Genomic DNA, 17,503 nt, shown 5'->3' on the forward strand with positions numbered 1-17,503 from the left:
TAGAGCCAATAGCAGCTCACCACTAAAATCCTGCGCTGATAATAAGATCGTCCCTCAAGCTTAGAATTCTCTGATAGAATTCCCCCTGTTAACCAATACTGATACTGTTAAACTACTCCAAAAAATTAAGTCAAGATCCCCCTACGACCCTTGTCCGGTCAAAATAGCTAAACTGGCCCCGTCGACCTTTGCTGCAGCCCTTACCCTTCTTTTTAACTCAATAATTGAGGTAGGTAGGATCCCTACTAGCTGGAAAACAGCGTCTTTGATTCATCTCTCAAAAAAGCCTAACCTTGGTCCTAAAGATGTCCATAATTTTAGACCTATTTCCCGCCTCCCCTTTCGCCCTAAAATGCTTGAAAAATGGATTAACAGTCATTTGAGTAGGTACCTCCAAGATGCTGAAATACTTGACTCTACCCAATATGGCTTTCGTGAGGGCCACAGCACTGAAACGGCCCTCCTGACGTCCACTAATGAGATCAGGAAACTTTTGGATCAGGGGGGCCGACCGGCGATGATTATGCTGGACCTCTCCGCAGCGTTTGACACTGTCCATCATGATATTTTGATGGACCGATTGTCAGCCTGCGGAGTAGAGAAGGCGGCCGGGAGGGTTTTAAAATCCTTTCTCTCCGATCGTCAGCAAATAGTGGCGTTAGGCGATTTTTGTTCGCCCCCTTTCTATCTGCCATGTGGGGTACCACAGGGGTCATCGTTAAGTCCTACCCTATTTAATGTCTACGTATCGTTGTTAGCTCCATTGATTAGATCTTTTGGTTTCATCTTACCTCCTATGCAGACGTTACGCAGATAGTGGTATCACTTCTCCCAGGATCAGAAAGGAATATAAGCCACAGGCTACACGACTATATGGAGGCAGTCGGTTGCTGGATGACCAGTAATTGCCTTAAATTAAATTCGGGCAAGACTGAAGTCATCCTATTTGGGAATGATCTCAACCTCTGGACCCCGGAATGCTGGCCTGATTCCTTGGGGCCCCTCCCAGCACCTTCCAAACAAGTGAAAAACTTGGGAGTATACCTAGATGATAAACTGGACATGAAAAGGCAAGTTAACGCCATTGTATCATCTACTATGTTCACTCTCAGGCCCACTTAGAAAATCCTTCATTTTCTGCCTAAGGAGAGTAGGCAGACGGTGGTTACGGCATTGATTATGTCATGTCTGGACTATCAATCAATCAATCAATCATAACATTTGTATACCGCGCTACTCACCCGGAAGGGTCTCAAGGCGCTGGGGGAGAGGGGTACGTTACTGCTCGAAAAGCCAGGTCTTGAGTTGCTTCCTGAAGGAGAGATGGTCCTGGGTTAGCCGGAGGTGGATGGGGAAGGAGTTCCATGTCTTGGCTGACAGGTAGGAGAAGGATGTTCCTCCGGTGGTGGCTCTGCGGATCTGTGGAACGGCGGAGAGGGCGAGGCTGGTTGATCGTAGCTGGCGGGTGGGAGTGTAGAAAGTCAGGCGGTTGTTGAGGTACTTGGGGCCCAGGTCGTGGAGAGCCTTGTGTGCATGGGTGAGGAGTCTGAACGTGATCCTCTTGCTGATGGGAACCAGTGCAGGCCTCTCAGGTGGCCGGAGATGTGGCTGTGTCGGGGGATGTCCAGGACGAGTCGTGCGGAGGCGTTCTGGATGCGTTGGAGTCTTTTCTGAAGTTTGGCTGTGGTTCCGGCGTAGAGGGTGTTTCCGTAGTCCAGTCCGCTGGTGACGAGTGCCTGGGTGACCGTCTTCCTGGTTTCGGTGGGGATCCACCGGAAGATCTTTCGGAGCATGCGCAGGGTGTTGAAGCACGATGATGAGACGGCGTTGACTTGTCTGGTCATCGAAAGGGAGGAGTCCAGGATGAAGCCTAGGCTACGTGCATGATCCGTTGGCTTGGGAGTGGTGCCCAGGGCAGGGGGCCACCAGGAGTCGTCCCAGGCGGAGGGCGATGATCCCAGGATGAGGACTTCTGTCTTGTCTGAGTTCAGTTTCAGGCGGCTGTTCTTCATCCACTTGGCGACTTCTTTCATCCCTGTGTGTAGGGTGGTTCTGGCGGTGGCGGGGTCGTTGGTGAGGGAGAGGATCAGCTGGGTGTCGTCGGCATAGGAGATGATGTTGAGGTTGTGTTGGCGTGCGATGGCTGCGAGGGGGCTCATGTAGACGTTGAAGAGGGTGGGGCTGAGTGATGTTCCTTGTGGTACGCCGCAGATGACTTCAGTGGCCTCGGATCTGAATGGGGGCGGCGGACTCTCTGGGTTCTTCCCTTGAGGAACGAGATGATCCACTCCAGTGCCTTGTCTTGGATTCCGATGTTGCTGAGGCGCTGCACGAGGGTGCGGTGACAGACCGTGTCGAACACTGCAGAGAGGTCCAGGAGGATGAGGGCCGCTGTTTCCCCGTTGTCGAGCAGGGATCTGATGTCGTCAGTGGCTGCGATGAGGGCGGTCTCGGTACTGTGGTTGGCTCGGAAACCGGACTGCGAGTGGTCGAGGGATCCGTTCGTCTCGAGGAAGGCAGCAAGCTGTCTGTTGACGGTCTTCTCGATGACTTTGGCGGGAAAAGGGAGGAGCGAGATGGGGCAGAAGTTTTTGAGGTCGGTGGGGTCCACTGTTGGTTTCTTCAGAAGGGCGCTGAGCTCGGCATGCTTCCAGCTCTCTGGGAAGGTGGCGGTGTTGAAGGAGGTGTTGATGATGTCCCGGAGTTGGGGTGCAATGATGGAATCGGCCTTGTTGAAGACGTTGTGAGGGCAGGGGTCGGTTGGTGATTCGGAGTGGATGGTGTTCATTGTGCGGGTGGTGTCTTCAGTGCTGACCGGGGCCCAGGTGCAGAGGGTGGTGGTGGGGGGCGTTGGTTCGGAGGTTGGGTGCGTGGTTTGTGCACCGAAGCTGTTGTGTATGTCGGCGATCTTGCTTTGGAAGAACGAGGCGAGTGAGTCGCAGAGGTCTTGCGAGGGAGTTATGTCGTTGTTTCCGGCGCTGGGGTTGGAGAGCTCTTTGACGATGCTGAAGAGTTCCTTGCTGTTGTGGGCGTTGTTGTTCAGTCGTTCTTTGAATGCTGTCTTCTTGGCGGTGCGGATCAGCTGCTGGTGTTTGCGGGTGGCGTGCTTGAGGGCAGACATGTTGTCTGTGGTCTGGTCTTTGCGCCAGGCTTTCTCGAGGGTGCGGCAGTTCTTCTTGGAGTTCTTAAGTTTGTCGGTGACCCAAGAGGCTTTCTTGCTGCCGGGTCTGCTGGGAGGGTCTTCAGTGGTGCGAGGTCGTCTGCGCAGTTGGTGATCCACTGTGTGAGGTTGCTAGCTGCTTCGTTGGGGTCCGTTGTGTTGGCGGGCGGGTTCTGGCTGAGGGAGGTGGTGAGCTGGTCGGCGGGGATCTTGTTCCAGCTCCTTTGAGGAACCTGTTGCGGGTGGTGGTGGGTCGTGGTCCTTCTGAAACTGAAGTAGATGCAGCTGTGTTCAGTCCAATGAAGTCCGGTGGAGTGGCTGAAGGAGATGTATTTGCTGGAGGAGAAGACTGGGTCAAGCGTGTGGCCGGCGTAGTGGGTGGGGGTGTTCACCAGTTGCGTGAGTCCGAGGTTGGCGAAGTTGTCTAGCAGGGTGGTGGTGTTGCGGTCTTTGTTGTTCTCCAGGTGGAAGTTGAGGTCCCCTAGGAGGATGTAGTCGGCGGAGGGGAGGGCGTGCGGGCTGATGAAGTCTGCGATGTATTCGCTGAATTGTGTGCGTGGTCCCGGGGGTCTGTAGATGACGGTGCCTCTGAGGGTCGTCTTGGGGTTGGTATGTATCTGGAAGTGGAGGTGTTCGGCGGCGGTGAGGGTGTCGTCGGAGTTTGCAACAGCCTCTATTTAAGCATGCAAGAGAGTCTGTTGCATACACTCCAGATGTTGCAGAACACCGCTGCTAGGCTGTTGAGAGTTAGTTGGGGCGAAATTTACATTTTGCCGCATGTAACTGGTGTAATTTCGGAAAAATTGCACAAGTGTTAAGTGAAATTCCCTAAATCACACCATTGCTCCTTGTTGTGTTTTTAGGGGCCTTTCGCAGCAAAATAGTACTACTGTGTGCTCAGGAATAACACGAATGGGTAGAGCATGAGAAATAGTTGCCCGTGCTACTTGTGTTTTTCATATATTTTACTGAAGTTTTACATAATTGCGCCAAATAAAATTGCACACATTTAGCACACTTCTTGTTGAGAGTCTTTACTCTGTAACATTGGAGCTTGCCATCTTTGTCAAACAGCAGCTCTGTTCACTATTGAGAACCCCCCCACCTCCCTATAAAAGGGCACACATCATATAGTGTCATGGACAAAATAAATGATTCCTTGCCCAGTGCTTAATTTAAACTGGTGGTTTGCAGTACCTGGCACTGGCACTTAATTGTCAACACCTGTGCTTGTGACAGTCTCCCACAAGGTTGAGAAGACCACAACAACAAGTAATTTTTATTTATTCTTTCAATATATATTACAAATGACTATTACCTGCCGCCCAAGCCATTCTTTTAGGTTTGGAGGCCTGAAATAGCCTGAATTGTCACACTTGTAGGAGTGTGATGGTTAGTGGTTGTGTTGGTACTATCATTGGCAGCATTGCAGGGTCAATGTGTGATGCAAACTACAGATGCCTCCTGATAAGAGCCCTGGCACCTAAAGTTTTAAAAATTAAGCACTGCACTTGCCATCTCTTTAAGGTAATTGCTTTGTACCACGCCCTTTTAATTTACCGTTCTTCTTCTGCACATTAGCAGAATTAAATGTTTTAATACTAGAAGTGCTTGATTAAGGAGGGCAAATGTACAATGGAGCATTTGATTTGGTAGTTTAGGTGTGGAGGAATGGGATGTTGGCTATAACGTTTATTAAAAAATGCTAATATTTCTACCATTACACTCTCAAATATGTTTTTTAATTTTTTTAAATCCCTGTTTTTTATTGTTTTTGTGCGTTTGTCAGCAGAAATAAAATACATTTGTTTGAGTCTCACTATTATATAATCACGCCTTGTTCATTTTAATTCTTGTTTGTAGATGACTGTGGGGACATTCATTCAACTTGCAATCCATCAGTTTTCAATTTCTATAATTTTTTGAGGACCCACCCTCTTCTGCTAAGACGCCATTTTGGATCCTCAAACACTAAGTCTACGCAAATATGCTTGACCGTGGATAATGGGCTAGCAGATAAAATAAATCTTGGAGAAAGAAGATTGTTTTTTACAACTGCCCATGCTCATTTAAAAGCTGGCTGCCCCATGTTAGCACTGGAGGTTTTATCAAAGATGCCTAAAGTGGTTATGAAATCAAAGCCATTAGTAAGAAGTTCCAGTATAACAGACACAAATAAGGAATCTTCACCTACTACTCCTGTACCATTGGAAATAAAAGAAATTAAAACATCAGCATTTGATTGTAATCGCACAGTGGTGAATGGAGTAGGATCATCTCATGATTGGTCTTCTGACAAGCAAAATAACTCTGCTTTCACTCTTGATTGGAGTCAGCCTTCTGTGGTCTATGAAGAGGACTCTCTAGACCTCAATTGGGATAGCGAGAATGAGGATGAGGCTGGTGACGAAGGCTTGTCCATGAAAGAATTAAACCCATTAAAGAGCACTAGTGGAAAGATAGAGGGGATAACTTCTAGTTACTCAGATTCACTTTGCACTGTTGATGAAAATGATATTTTAAATCCATCAGATGATGTAATTGCTGCACAGCTGAAGTTTAGAGCATGCTTAAAGATTCTCACCATGGAGTTGCGAACATTATCTACCGGCTATGAAGTAGATGGCGGAAAGCTTAGATATCAATTGTACAACTGGCTTGAAAGAGAGGTTATAGCTCTCCAGAAGACCTGCGACTATAATGTTGGTTCAGAGGAATTTGCATCTGGGATTGGTGGACCTCTGGATGATATTGCACTCACTGAAAATGCTGAGCTAAAAACTAGACAACAGAAAGAGTGTTTTCAGCAAAGATGTCAATGGCTCCTAAAGTTTCAGTCACTTCTGAGGATGTTTCTTAGCTATTGCATACTTCATGGATCCCATGGTGGTGGTCTGGCCTCTGTGAGAATGGAGTTGATCTTACTTCTACAAGAGTCCCAACAGGTATTTTACTTTTACTGATTAAACACTTGTATATCACTATACGTATACTTCATATTTTGCATATATTACAGATAATTGTATAAGCAATTGTGCTTATGTTTAATGACTCGTCACAAGCCTAGGTCCTGGTGCCATGAAATTGCATCAAAAATGCATAATTTATTAGACAATCCTCTTTTCCTAAGTTCAATTTTTCCCATTCCAGTTGTTGAGTGTCGCCATTACCACTGTTTGGCCTAAAAATTCAAGATCTCATTCAGGAAAAGAAAGTTCAACCTGGTGTGCTTTCTGTGAAAATGAAGAAGTGTTTTGACTATGGCTTAACTTGGGCATAGATTTATTGTGTTGAGTGTTTAGCTGAACAATGTGCGTAAACTTAACACCTTGGAATGCAGGCATTGATGTTTGGGTGTTGTGCTTCATTCACACAGCTGCTTCTTATAACATATCTGAAGATACTGCCTGAACTGCAGAGTTCAGACAGTGACTTGACACTGGGACAAATGTTAACTAAGAAAGCTGACAATTAAATAAACTGTGCTTGTATGGTGCACTATTAGATGATTATGCTAATAGTGTAGGCAATATAGGTTAATAAAAGAAAGTTTTTTTGTAATTCTGCAGCTTGAATAAAGTATTGCCTCTGAGGTCATACCTAAGCAATATCCGAAGGTTTCATCTTCTTTAGATAAGCACAGTGAAATAACAATATAGTGAAAGGGAACATGGTTGAGATGCAACATTCTTTGAGGCAACTTTTCCATTAATGGCTAGTTTTTTAGGTGTGCCTCACAGTGTTTCATAGGTTGTAGTGCGGTCTTCTTGGCTGGGAGTTTACTTTATAAAGTAGTGTATCTCAATTGAGCATGGGACTTCTATACACCTGTTAAGTGGCCAAATCTTTTACTGTTTTATTATCAAAGTCCAAAACTACACAATATTGAATGTTAAATCTGTGAACTATGTACACATCATGGAAAGGATTTCAACTGTTTTAAAAGGACTTGTATTTGTTTTTTAGAAGAGCTCTGTGACATTGTTTAGAGCAGTGAAATCACATTTTTTGACCAGAATTAAGCAAACATGTCACAAAGTGAACAAGTAGCAAGGTGAAATAATAGTGATACACTGAGATTATTAACTTGTAAATCCCCATATATGTAGTGTGTATGAATCTGGTTCATAGGTATGTATGAATATTGTTCACATAGAAATTATTGTAGTGATGTTGGCAAGGTACAACACAGACCATTAATGTGTCTCTGAGTTTAAGTCAAACTAGTGAACTAAGAAAAGCAACTTTAACAGTATGAACTTATCCTTTATTTAAATATCTGATAGAGACTAATAATAGATTCCTTACCTTTAAATTTCCCAGGCTTCAGGATTGATCTGTAAACATTTGCCTGAGCAGTACCCCTGCACCCAGTCAGGCATCTCCATTTGGTTCCACGCGGCAGCGCAGGATGTGACTTTGCAGTCACCTATGTAGGCGCCACCCAGGTGCGCAGACGTACGTTCTTTTCTTTCTGCACCAGTTAAGAGGTGATCCAGGGAAGAACTACCCCTCAGACATAACTTACTTTTCCACCGTGACTCTCCTGATCACCCTGGTGTGACTCAGAGTCCCAGGGTGCAGCACACCAGAAACGAGGCAGCTGCTGAGGGGGGAGGTGTGACCAACGCGCTACAAAGCCGGCTTCGACCCCCACGGCGCGGGTCAATCCTCCCCCATCATAGCCCGGAAAAGGCTAGGCTGGCCTACCCCCCTGATATCTTCACTCTGAGGACTAAGCACCCTTCCTGCCCCTGAGGTACTGTGTATTACTTCATGTCTATTCACGAAGACACAATCAGCTTTTTCACTATCAACTAAATTATTGCAGCTGCTTCATTTTCTCCTTTGGGCACTATGGGGAAAAGGAAAGTGACTGAGGGTGGGCTGGGAGGCAAGCAGATAAAAAAAAAAAAAGAGAACACGGAACTCAAGATCTGTGGTAGTGGGGCAGGAGAGGGCGTGATGGACCGCATTAACAATATACTGTTGGATTATGAAGGGCTTTTCGCAGCACCCAATGATACCAACACCCTCATTTCCAAGGACTCCCACACATATACCGCTACAGAATCCACCAATTTAGGCACATGGAGCATAGCTAGCTTATTTTAAAAGGTAGCTTGTAGGAAACAGCTACAGAAAGCTACTGAGGAGCCTTGCATCATTCCATCTAGTGATGCTAGTATCCAACCTGCGACAGTAGGTTTTCTGTGGTGCAATAGATTCTTAGTTCGGGCTGATCAGCCAGTAATATCTAATATGGCCATTACCACTGGGGTCCAGGCAGCTACGGATATAGAGATCAATAGGCAAGATATGGTCCCCCAATCCAGCGGTGGAGGGACGGAGGGCTCTGAAACAGCACTTTCCACTTTAGACCTGCAGAGAGAAATCCTTGCCCTAAGAAAAACAATAGGGTCCCTGACTGTATGTCAGAATAGAGGGATTTAGTAGTCCTGAGATAGCACCTCCTCTTTTTTCACCTGCGGAAGTTGTGAGAGACGTTCCCTGCATAATGTTATCAGCCTCTGTACTCTACGGATACTTACCACTGTGCTTCCTGCTCCCGAGGACACTATTTATTAGTGGGTGAAGCGTGTGCTGTGTGCCCATTTTTTCTCCGCCAGTCCATGGATCTCCGGTAGAGTCATCCGGCTTATATCTCGCCTCTTACTTTGGCTGATCCTCTAACCCCTGACCTACTGCCCCCGTTCTTGCTCAGGATATTTTCCAATCTTCGGCTTCTTGAAAAATATGTACCCTGGACTCCTATTTACGATTGGACACCTTTGAATGGATGCGATCTACTTTTAGAACTTGGACTTTATATTGTACATGCTTCTCATCATCAACTGAAAATAGCCCCTGAAACCATTTGTTCTAAAGGAATTAATTGTTGGAAATACTCAAGTTACCCTGAACTGTGAAGAATCTGCTGTTATACTTTGGTATTTCTTGCGCCCTGACGAAGGAAGCTTGGATATATTGTCCTTTCCGAAACGCGCGTCGGCGCCTTGTTGTTTGTTTGTATATTTTTTGTCCTAATTTTTTACGTTTTGGTGTTGATTTTGATATTGATACTTCTTTTGTAATGTATGATGTTGTGATTGGTTGAGATGATGTCTGAATGTGTGAGCTTGAGTGGGGGTTATATGCTATGTTTATTTGATTAAGAGCATTGTATATACATATGTAACAGTGTTTTTTATGAAATTGTGCTTCCTGATGGTACTGAAAAAAATAATTTATATGTTTTGCTTATAAATTTCTCTGTGTGAGACAATGATGTTGTATAGATATTGATGGATACATTATCTATTGCTATATAATTCTCTAGGAGAGGTTTTTCTTATGTTTTTTGGACTGAGATGAGATAGCACCCCCTCCAGTCTTACTGACTGTAGACAAGAAGCTGAACTCGAATTACCCGCCAAAACACTCCCCCCCCAATTGAAACGCAATGCACCAACCATTCACTGTGCATCCCAGTTTAGTTGCACAGGGCATTGCGAAATGGCCCCTCGGAGTTCACCACCTATAAAGGCCAAACTACCAGATGGGGCTAGGGAGAAAAGGGAGGGATTGGCAGCGTGTATCATGGTGCCAGTGCAAGGAACCTCTCTTCCCAACAAAGGACATAGTGAGGTGCCCTTATATCTTAGGCCCGCCAAATCTCTCATAGCGTATATCGGCATACCATCTACATGACCAATGTACCTGAACTCGGCCAGCAGACCAACTACGAGAGCAACAAGGCCATTAAGACTAAAGCCATACATTGGATTAGGCACATAAGGGGGTGTAGATCTGTGATAATGGACGACATCCTGAGAGCAAGAAGATGAGTCTTGGCTAACCGCATTATGGATGCGATAGAACTTACACTTGCTGACGAAAGCTTAGTGCATAACCTAATCTCCCTAGAAGCTAGAACTTGCCCTACACACACCACAAACATCCAACTTAAGCAGAATATCCTTAGTTCTATGGCATAATCTAAGTCCACTCTGAAGCCACCAAGGGGATCTCATCCTCACCTCTATCCCAGAATGACTGACTTCAACCAGAGTACCCACACAAATATGTGTTTGTTACAACTCCTGACCCTAACCCCACTATGGCTTGTTCCGCTAAGGGGGATTCATTTTTAGAAATTGAGCTTATGAATCTTACCACATTTCCCCCTCCATTCCACAGAGGCCCATGTGCTTGGGAGATGATAATCAGGCCTGAGTCAAAACCATATGCAGCTACACCATGCCTCCGGCAGTTGAAATCGATGTTATGTCTTCCCCCCGGGATCCCCTGCAGTCCACAGACCAGAGGCAGCATAAAATAGCCTCATGGAATGTGGTTGGAATAAGGGGTAAATTATGCTACCCTATTGGCTCAAGCTCATTAATTCACACAAGATCTTCATCCTGCAGGAAACCTGGAACCTGACCCCTATCCACATTCCAGGATTTGTGACACTCCATAAACTGTCACTTCCATCTAAACAAGGCCGCCCTTCAGGAGGGCTGCTAACCCTGATTAGTATTGAACTAAACTGTGACACTAAGGAGCTTTCCATTGATAATCCAGAGATCCTTGCAGCCAGGTTAAGGGGTAAAACAGGCAAGAGTCTAGACATCTATAATGTTTATGTAAGAAGTTCTAGAGGAGGGAGATCTCAACTATACAAGCTTTAGACGAGACGCTGTATACAAGGCAAGCTGTCTATCCCCTAATTGTGGGTGGTGACTTTAATGTTAAATTTGAGCCCCTTGACAGGGAAGATATCCTAGAGACCAATGAGGAGGATAAATTGTGGACTATCCCATCCCTGGAGCTCTCACCAATAAAGAAGTGGCCTCAAGCAGCCCTACAGCTGAATGCATTAACGTTACAATATAGGCTGCGGGCCACAAATGGAAAAACCTGTTCTGACAAAGCAGGGTGGGTTGTCTTACATTTGCCCAAATGGTGTAAGTCGGATAGATTATATACTTGTGGACCTTAACCTATGGCCACTTGTAGTTGACATGTCCACAATTGTGAAAGTGATCACAATCTATGAAGTCTGATCCTCAAACATACATCTATGGGGCAAAAAGGGTAGAACATCATTTGCCAGACCTGCCACAAAAGAGGTGATGCCATCTAATGATAAACGTCGCCTCAAATGGCCCATGATCATGATGGATGAGCCCAATCTTAATACCTTAAAAAAGGCCTTGAGATGCACTTGGTAGCAATACAATCTCCACCAGATGAGCTGGCACCATCGGCAAACACTAGTGCCCTGCAGTTGAAGTTCTTTGATCAATTGGCTCAAAACTTTATTGTCCATTCACAAAATCACGGGCCAAAACTGGAAAGACTAGCTTAACTGAACTCCTAGTTTACAAAGGAGTGCAGGTCCCCTAGGAGAGTGTCCCAAATAATAGCGAAGAGAGATTGGGACGAGAAGAGGTGGGAAGAACTAAGGGAGGCTGGCTCCCAATCGGATGCAAGGAAATTCTGGGTAAAAAGGGCAATCTTGAGAGCTTACCCCTTCTTGCCAATAATATACCACCTAATGTGTGGCAAGAGCATTTTGGCGCCCTGTACTCTACGTTTCACAGCCATGGCATGGTGCTAATCCCCTTTGATCCACTCCAACTTTTACAGGGCCTCATGTTCACTAAGGAGGAAATCTTGACCTCTATAGAGGCAATTGTACCTGCCAAGGCGCCTGGACAGGACGGCATCCCGGGAGATCTCTTTCACTTTGACAGGGACTATTGGGTAACTTATATATTGTTACTTTCCAATGATATTGTTGGGGGGTGTTATGACCGGATTTTCTGATTAGATGGGATCAGCCCCTAGGGGCCCCTCCAACCCAGCCAGAACGTAATCACATCCCTCCTCAGGACCAACTATCCAGGCACCTGGGTACCTACCTGAGGATGGGGAACTCGCAATATACAAGCTCATATTATTAAAAACACCACTAAATCTATAGGGATACTAAGAATACTCACTGATTACTAGGGATATCCATACCCTACACCACACTTATATTCACATCAGTTGGTCTCGCGGCCACCCCGACCCAGACCGGTCTACCCTAGGGCAGATATGACACACAATCCGGTGCGCCTACACATGGGCCTGCAGAACCCAATGCTCTCTTTTCCAAACGGTTCGCAATCCGGCAAACCTCCACGCCAGTCTCCTCCCTGACGCTCTCACTTATTCAAGCCACAATCCTGTGGGTATCCACGCTGGTCTCCTACCCAACGTTCTCACTAACGCCGCATATCAACGACGACCACATTCCTATGAACACCTATATATATATATATATATATATATATATTGGGAAGTCTCTTCACTAAGGGTCTGCTACTACAATATTAGGAGTTAGCCAATTAATATAATGTACCTCTTATTCTTGGCATCATAGGTCCACTCACTCCCTATTTATGTGATCACCACTTACCTGATTGGGATTACTCATCCATTCATGTACCTAGTAAACACCTAGGAGATATATTTACCTAGATTGAACAAAAGTATGAGACACATGCCAGTTTGCTACAAACTGGGGGTTATTTTATTAGAACAATATAAACATTTACACAGATCTGTAACTGACAAAGACTATAGGTAGAACACACCGCTGAAAGAGAAAATAATTAAACATACAATAGCTTAGGGAATAAGGACAAGATTAAGGTTAGAGTTCACCTGATTAGTGTGTAGTCTTGTTCTAGCTGTCATCTGGGTTCCTCTCTCGTCTGTGCCTTGGCTCATCTCAGACTCTCTCTCTCTCCTGCACTCTTGGGTACACCTCTGCGCTGATCACTTTGCACTGGACTCCTCTCCCCCACGAACTGTCTCCACCTTCCAGCTTCAATCTAATGGTTCCTTCCGCTCTGATCACCGTTCATTCCACTAGCTTATTCACTCTGTCTCTGCACCAATGTCCAAATAACTCCATCTGCTCCCATAGGTTAGTCCACGATCTCTCCTCCGTCTCTTCTAAAAGGCATTACTTCAGACTCCAGCTATTCACACCTCCTCCTGATAGGTAACTGCTTCTGACTGCTTCCTTCAGTTCCAGCTCACTATTCAACTCAGCTCTCTCTCCAGCTTGAACCCTCTCTCTCTGCCAACTCCACTCCACTGCTTTCCACTCCTCCACCTCAACACGACTGACTGGCTTCGCCACCTCCACTCGACTCGACTCTCTGACTCCGCCTCTGCACTTCACTGATATAGAATGCTGTTTCCTCATGGAAAGTTCCAGCCATCAGCCTGCCGCCCACCAGATCTCTGCATCACTTCGCATCAAGGACACACACCCAGCTGGCCAGCCTTTTGTGGTGTCTTCAACACAGAGAATAATACAGCCTACCGATAAGGGCTGGCCCAGACCGGTTCTCTCCAAGTGAAAAACAGCCTTAACTATAAACTTTGCCTTTACCCTGAAAAGCCTCTCAGCTTCATCAAGATGGAGTCCCTCTAGCTCTAGGCCTGTAGGCCTGAAAGGGATGAAATGCCCCTTAGCTCTGTCAGAATACCTACATAAACCATACCAATGTGTCTAATATGTCAAAGCCAATAGGCAATAGACAGGTTAGAGTCAAGAATAAAGGATCTATTATCATATTAAGCAGCTATCCTCTTCTAGGTCTGGAAGAAAGGGCTTAAAAGGGCCAACACAGGCTAAGAATACCTATACTAGATGTGAGCAAGATTAAGGTCTATATCACTGCTAAATAAAGCCAAAAACTCTGCCATTACAGGGGGCTATTCCAGAATTGTGGAAGGGGGCTGAAGTGATCCCCATTTTTAAAGAGGGCGATAGGAGCAATCCCTCAAACTACCGGCCCATCAGCCTGATCGATTTCGTTAAAAAAGTTTTCTGTCGCTCGCTTTCAGTGAAAGTCCAGGGCTGGATGGACGAGAACTATATCCTCTCATTCCTTCAAGCAGGGTTTTGCCAGAAAACTTGAACAATAGATCAGGTTTTCCTCCTCCTTCTTTATTGGAAGGTGGTTTTATTAGGTAAGGGGAGCTTATATATGGCATTCATTGATCTGAAGCCAGCATTCGATCTTGAACCCAGGGATAAGCTTTGGCGGGTGCTCCAGGAGATGGGCATTCCCCTGGGAATTTTGGCGCTGCTAATAAAATTACAAGAAGAGTACTTTGCTAGGGTAAGATGGGGTAGCAAGGGACAAGTCACCGATCCCATTAAAATCCAGCGGGTGTTCGCCAGGTTTGCGTCCTGGCTCCAACTTTGTTTTCACTATGCATCAACCAAGTGGTCGAATTCTTATCTGTTATTCCAGCAAACGCTCCCTCTTTAGCGAATCAGAAACTCGCTACTCTCCTGTTTGCAGACGATACCCTAGTTTACAAAACACCTATGGGCCTGCAAAAACGATTACTTTTTAAATGCGTGCGAAATTCGGACGGCTCATGGCCGTCCGACGCACACGCCACCTGTAGCGTCGGACAGCCGGGAGCGGTCCGACGCATCCAAAGGGTTAAACCCATTTAAGCTTTTTTGCGACGATATGGCCTAGAAATAAACACCACGAAGACATAACTGATGTTGATGAACCTCCACAAATCATTCAAAGGGACCTTGAGTCTGGAAAATATTCCCCTAGAGATAGTGAGTTGCTTTGACTACCTAGGAATTAAATTGGTGGAAGGTATGGCCTGGAAAAATCATCTTAATAAGGCTGACCTTAAGTTTTCACAGGCAACTGGGGACCTAAGAAAGGAACATTCTCTCTCCCACACAAAAACAATTGCATCAGCCCTTAAGATATATAATTGCAAAGCTGTGAGTACTGCCCTGTATGGAGCTGAGCTCCGGGGCATGGATAAAGCAAGCAATCTCACAGCATCCGAGAACAAGTTTCTTAGGAATCTGGTGTCCCTTCCGTAAAGCACTCCTCTCTGCCCACTTAAGCTCGATATGGGCAATAAACCAATCAATGATCTTGCGAAGCTAGCCCCTTCCTATTTTGACAGAGGCTTGTTACCACCCTAGAACTGGCGTAATTTGCACTTGCTTTTAATGAGGTCTGTGCTTCAGATTCCACAAATAAAATAGGCATGATTAATCACATCAGAAACATTGTATTGAGTATTGGGCTACCAGGGCATAGTATTAATTGCCCACCAACGTACATTAAAAAACAAATCAAAATATGGTGTTGGGATTGGGTGGAGCAGACTGTTCGCAGCAATAGTAAACAGGGCAGATTAACTGAAGAATTTAGAGACTTCAAGATCAATCACTCCTTAGAAAGCTCTCTTGATCTCATTAAGGTGCCAGCTGACTGGAAGCTCTACATACAATTTAGGCACGGGAGTTATTTATTTATTTAAAACACTTATAGAGCGCAGCTGTCACCTGGCAGGTATCCTGGCGCTGAGAGCTTACTCCTGAGTTAGAAGCAATGGGAGCTGATTATGGGGGGGTGGACGTGGCGGGGGAACTAGGGGAAGAGCCAAGTTTTTATTCGTTTCCTAAAAGGTAGAAGCTGTGGAATTTGACGGATGTCGGCGGGAAGACTGTTCCAAAGCTTGGCAGCAGCTACTCTGAAAGATCTTCCCCCGATCCTGACCTTCTTAAATCTGGGTATCGTCACAAGGCAGGCAGTAGCGGATCGTAGAGTTCTGGTAGGGATATACCAAGAAAACATTTGTTGTAGGGGTCTTGGACCTGATCCGTGTAGTGCCTTGAAGACCAAGCAGAGAGCCTTGAAGGCTATTCGTTGCTTCAAGGGAAGCCAATGTAGCTCGGCTAAAGCAGCTGTGGCCGAGGATCTCCTGGTCCAACCAAGGGCCAGTTTGGCTGCTGCCGACTGGACTCGTTGGAGTCTGTCCAAAAGTACCGTAGGAGACTCGAGCAAGAGGGCGTTGCAATAGTCGAGGCGACTAAGAATAGTACACCTGACTATCAATGCTCGGGCCTGGGCGGGTAGTAGTGGCAGGATTTTACGCAATGAGCGCATAAGGGCCGAGCAGGTAGCGACTGTTTTGGTTACCTGCGTTTCCATGCTAAGGTTGTTATTTAGCATGACACCCAGATTGCGGACACTAGTGACCGGCTGAGGTTTATCTGGGTTTTCCGGGGGCCAGAATTCCACAGGCAAAAGGCGAGGGATTCGGCTCCCGGGGCAAAACAGAACCTCGGTTTTAGAGGAGTTGAATTGGAGGGAATTACGGTGTAACCAGCCTGCAGTGTCTCTTAGGCAATCGTGGAAAGCTTCCATGGGGATGGAGTTTTCCCCCTCCCATGAAAGGATGAGCTGGGTGTCATCCGCGTAGTTTACTGTTTTCATTTTATGGGTTTTGATTAAAGTAACCAATGGATTTAAGTAAACATTGAAAAGAATCGGACTGATAGAAGAACCCTGGGGGACACCGTGAGGGACTGGGGAGAAGGCAGATAGGAAAGGAGGGAGGGATACAGCTTGTTTCCTATCTCTGAGGTACGAGTGGAACCAGAGCAGGGCAGTGCCGTCAACCCCAGCCTCTCTCAACCTCTCCAGCAGAATCACGTGGTTAACAGTATCGAATGCAGCAGACAGGTCCAATAGGATCAAGGCCACTGCTTGGCCCCTGTCTGCCCGCATACGAAGTTCTTCAATGGCAGTAAGCACTGCTGTTTCAGTGCCATGGGCTGGACGAAAACCAAATTGGAAGTCGTCCAGAACGTGATTCTGCTCAAGATGTGTTGACAGGCAGGAGCTGACCCAACGTTCCACCACTTTCGCTGGAAAGGGTAGAAGTGATATGGGTCGAAAGTTGGAAAGGCACTCTGGGTTCAGAGATTTTTTTTCATTAGCGGGGTGATAAGTGCTTGCTTCCAGGGGGTGGGGACGAGTCCACAGCATAGAGATTGATTGCAAATCCTCCGGAGGGTGAGGAATAGCTCCTTTCCGCATGCTTTCCAGGTTTTAGGGGGCAGTGGGTCCCGGAGGTGATGCCAAGTGCCAGTCTCTCAAATTCCTCTTCGGGGATCTGGGGAAAGGCCAGTAGACCTTCCCTAGGAGGGCATACTGGACTCGGAGGATCACGGTTGGCAGTATCGGCTCCAGGGGAAATTAGAATGTCTTGCAATGGGGGGGTTGCCAGATTGTTAATGATGGTCTCGATTTTGTCCGTAAAGAACTGAGCGAGATTGTCACAGAGATTCTGTGAAGGGGGGATGGTTTTCTTGGCACAGTCAGGGTGTAAGAGGTTGTCAAGGATCTGGAATATGCTTTTCGATCTATTAGCTGCGTTAACTACAGTGGAGCAGTAATAGGACGATTTGCTCTCTGAGATGGCAGATTTGTA

At 46.2% G+C, this 17,503-nt stretch overlaps 1 protein-coding gene across 2 annotated transcripts in view; it reads left to right on the plus strand.

Moving 5' to 3' along the window:
* The window catches only part of DMXL1 (Dmx like 1), a 2,236,090-nt gene that overhangs the window by 1,209,813 nt on the left and 1,008,774 nt on the right, over positions 1-17,503 (plus strand). For both annotated transcript variants that reach the window (XM_086961064.1, XM_086961065.1), the window contains exon 24: positions 5,024-6,105. In XM_086961064.1, coding sequence (XP_086817190.1) covers positions 5,024-6,105 — 1,082 coding nt within the window. The remainder of the gene's footprint in view (positions 1-5,023; positions 6,106-17,503) is intronic.

Source organism: Lissotriton vulgaris, chromosome 3_1 (genome assembly GCF_964263255.1).
Source record: "Lissotriton vulgaris chromosome 3_1, aLisVul1.2, whole genome shotgun sequence".
Taxonomy (NCBI): domain Eukaryota; kingdom Metazoa; phylum Chordata; class Amphibia; order Caudata; family Salamandridae; genus Lissotriton; species Lissotriton vulgaris.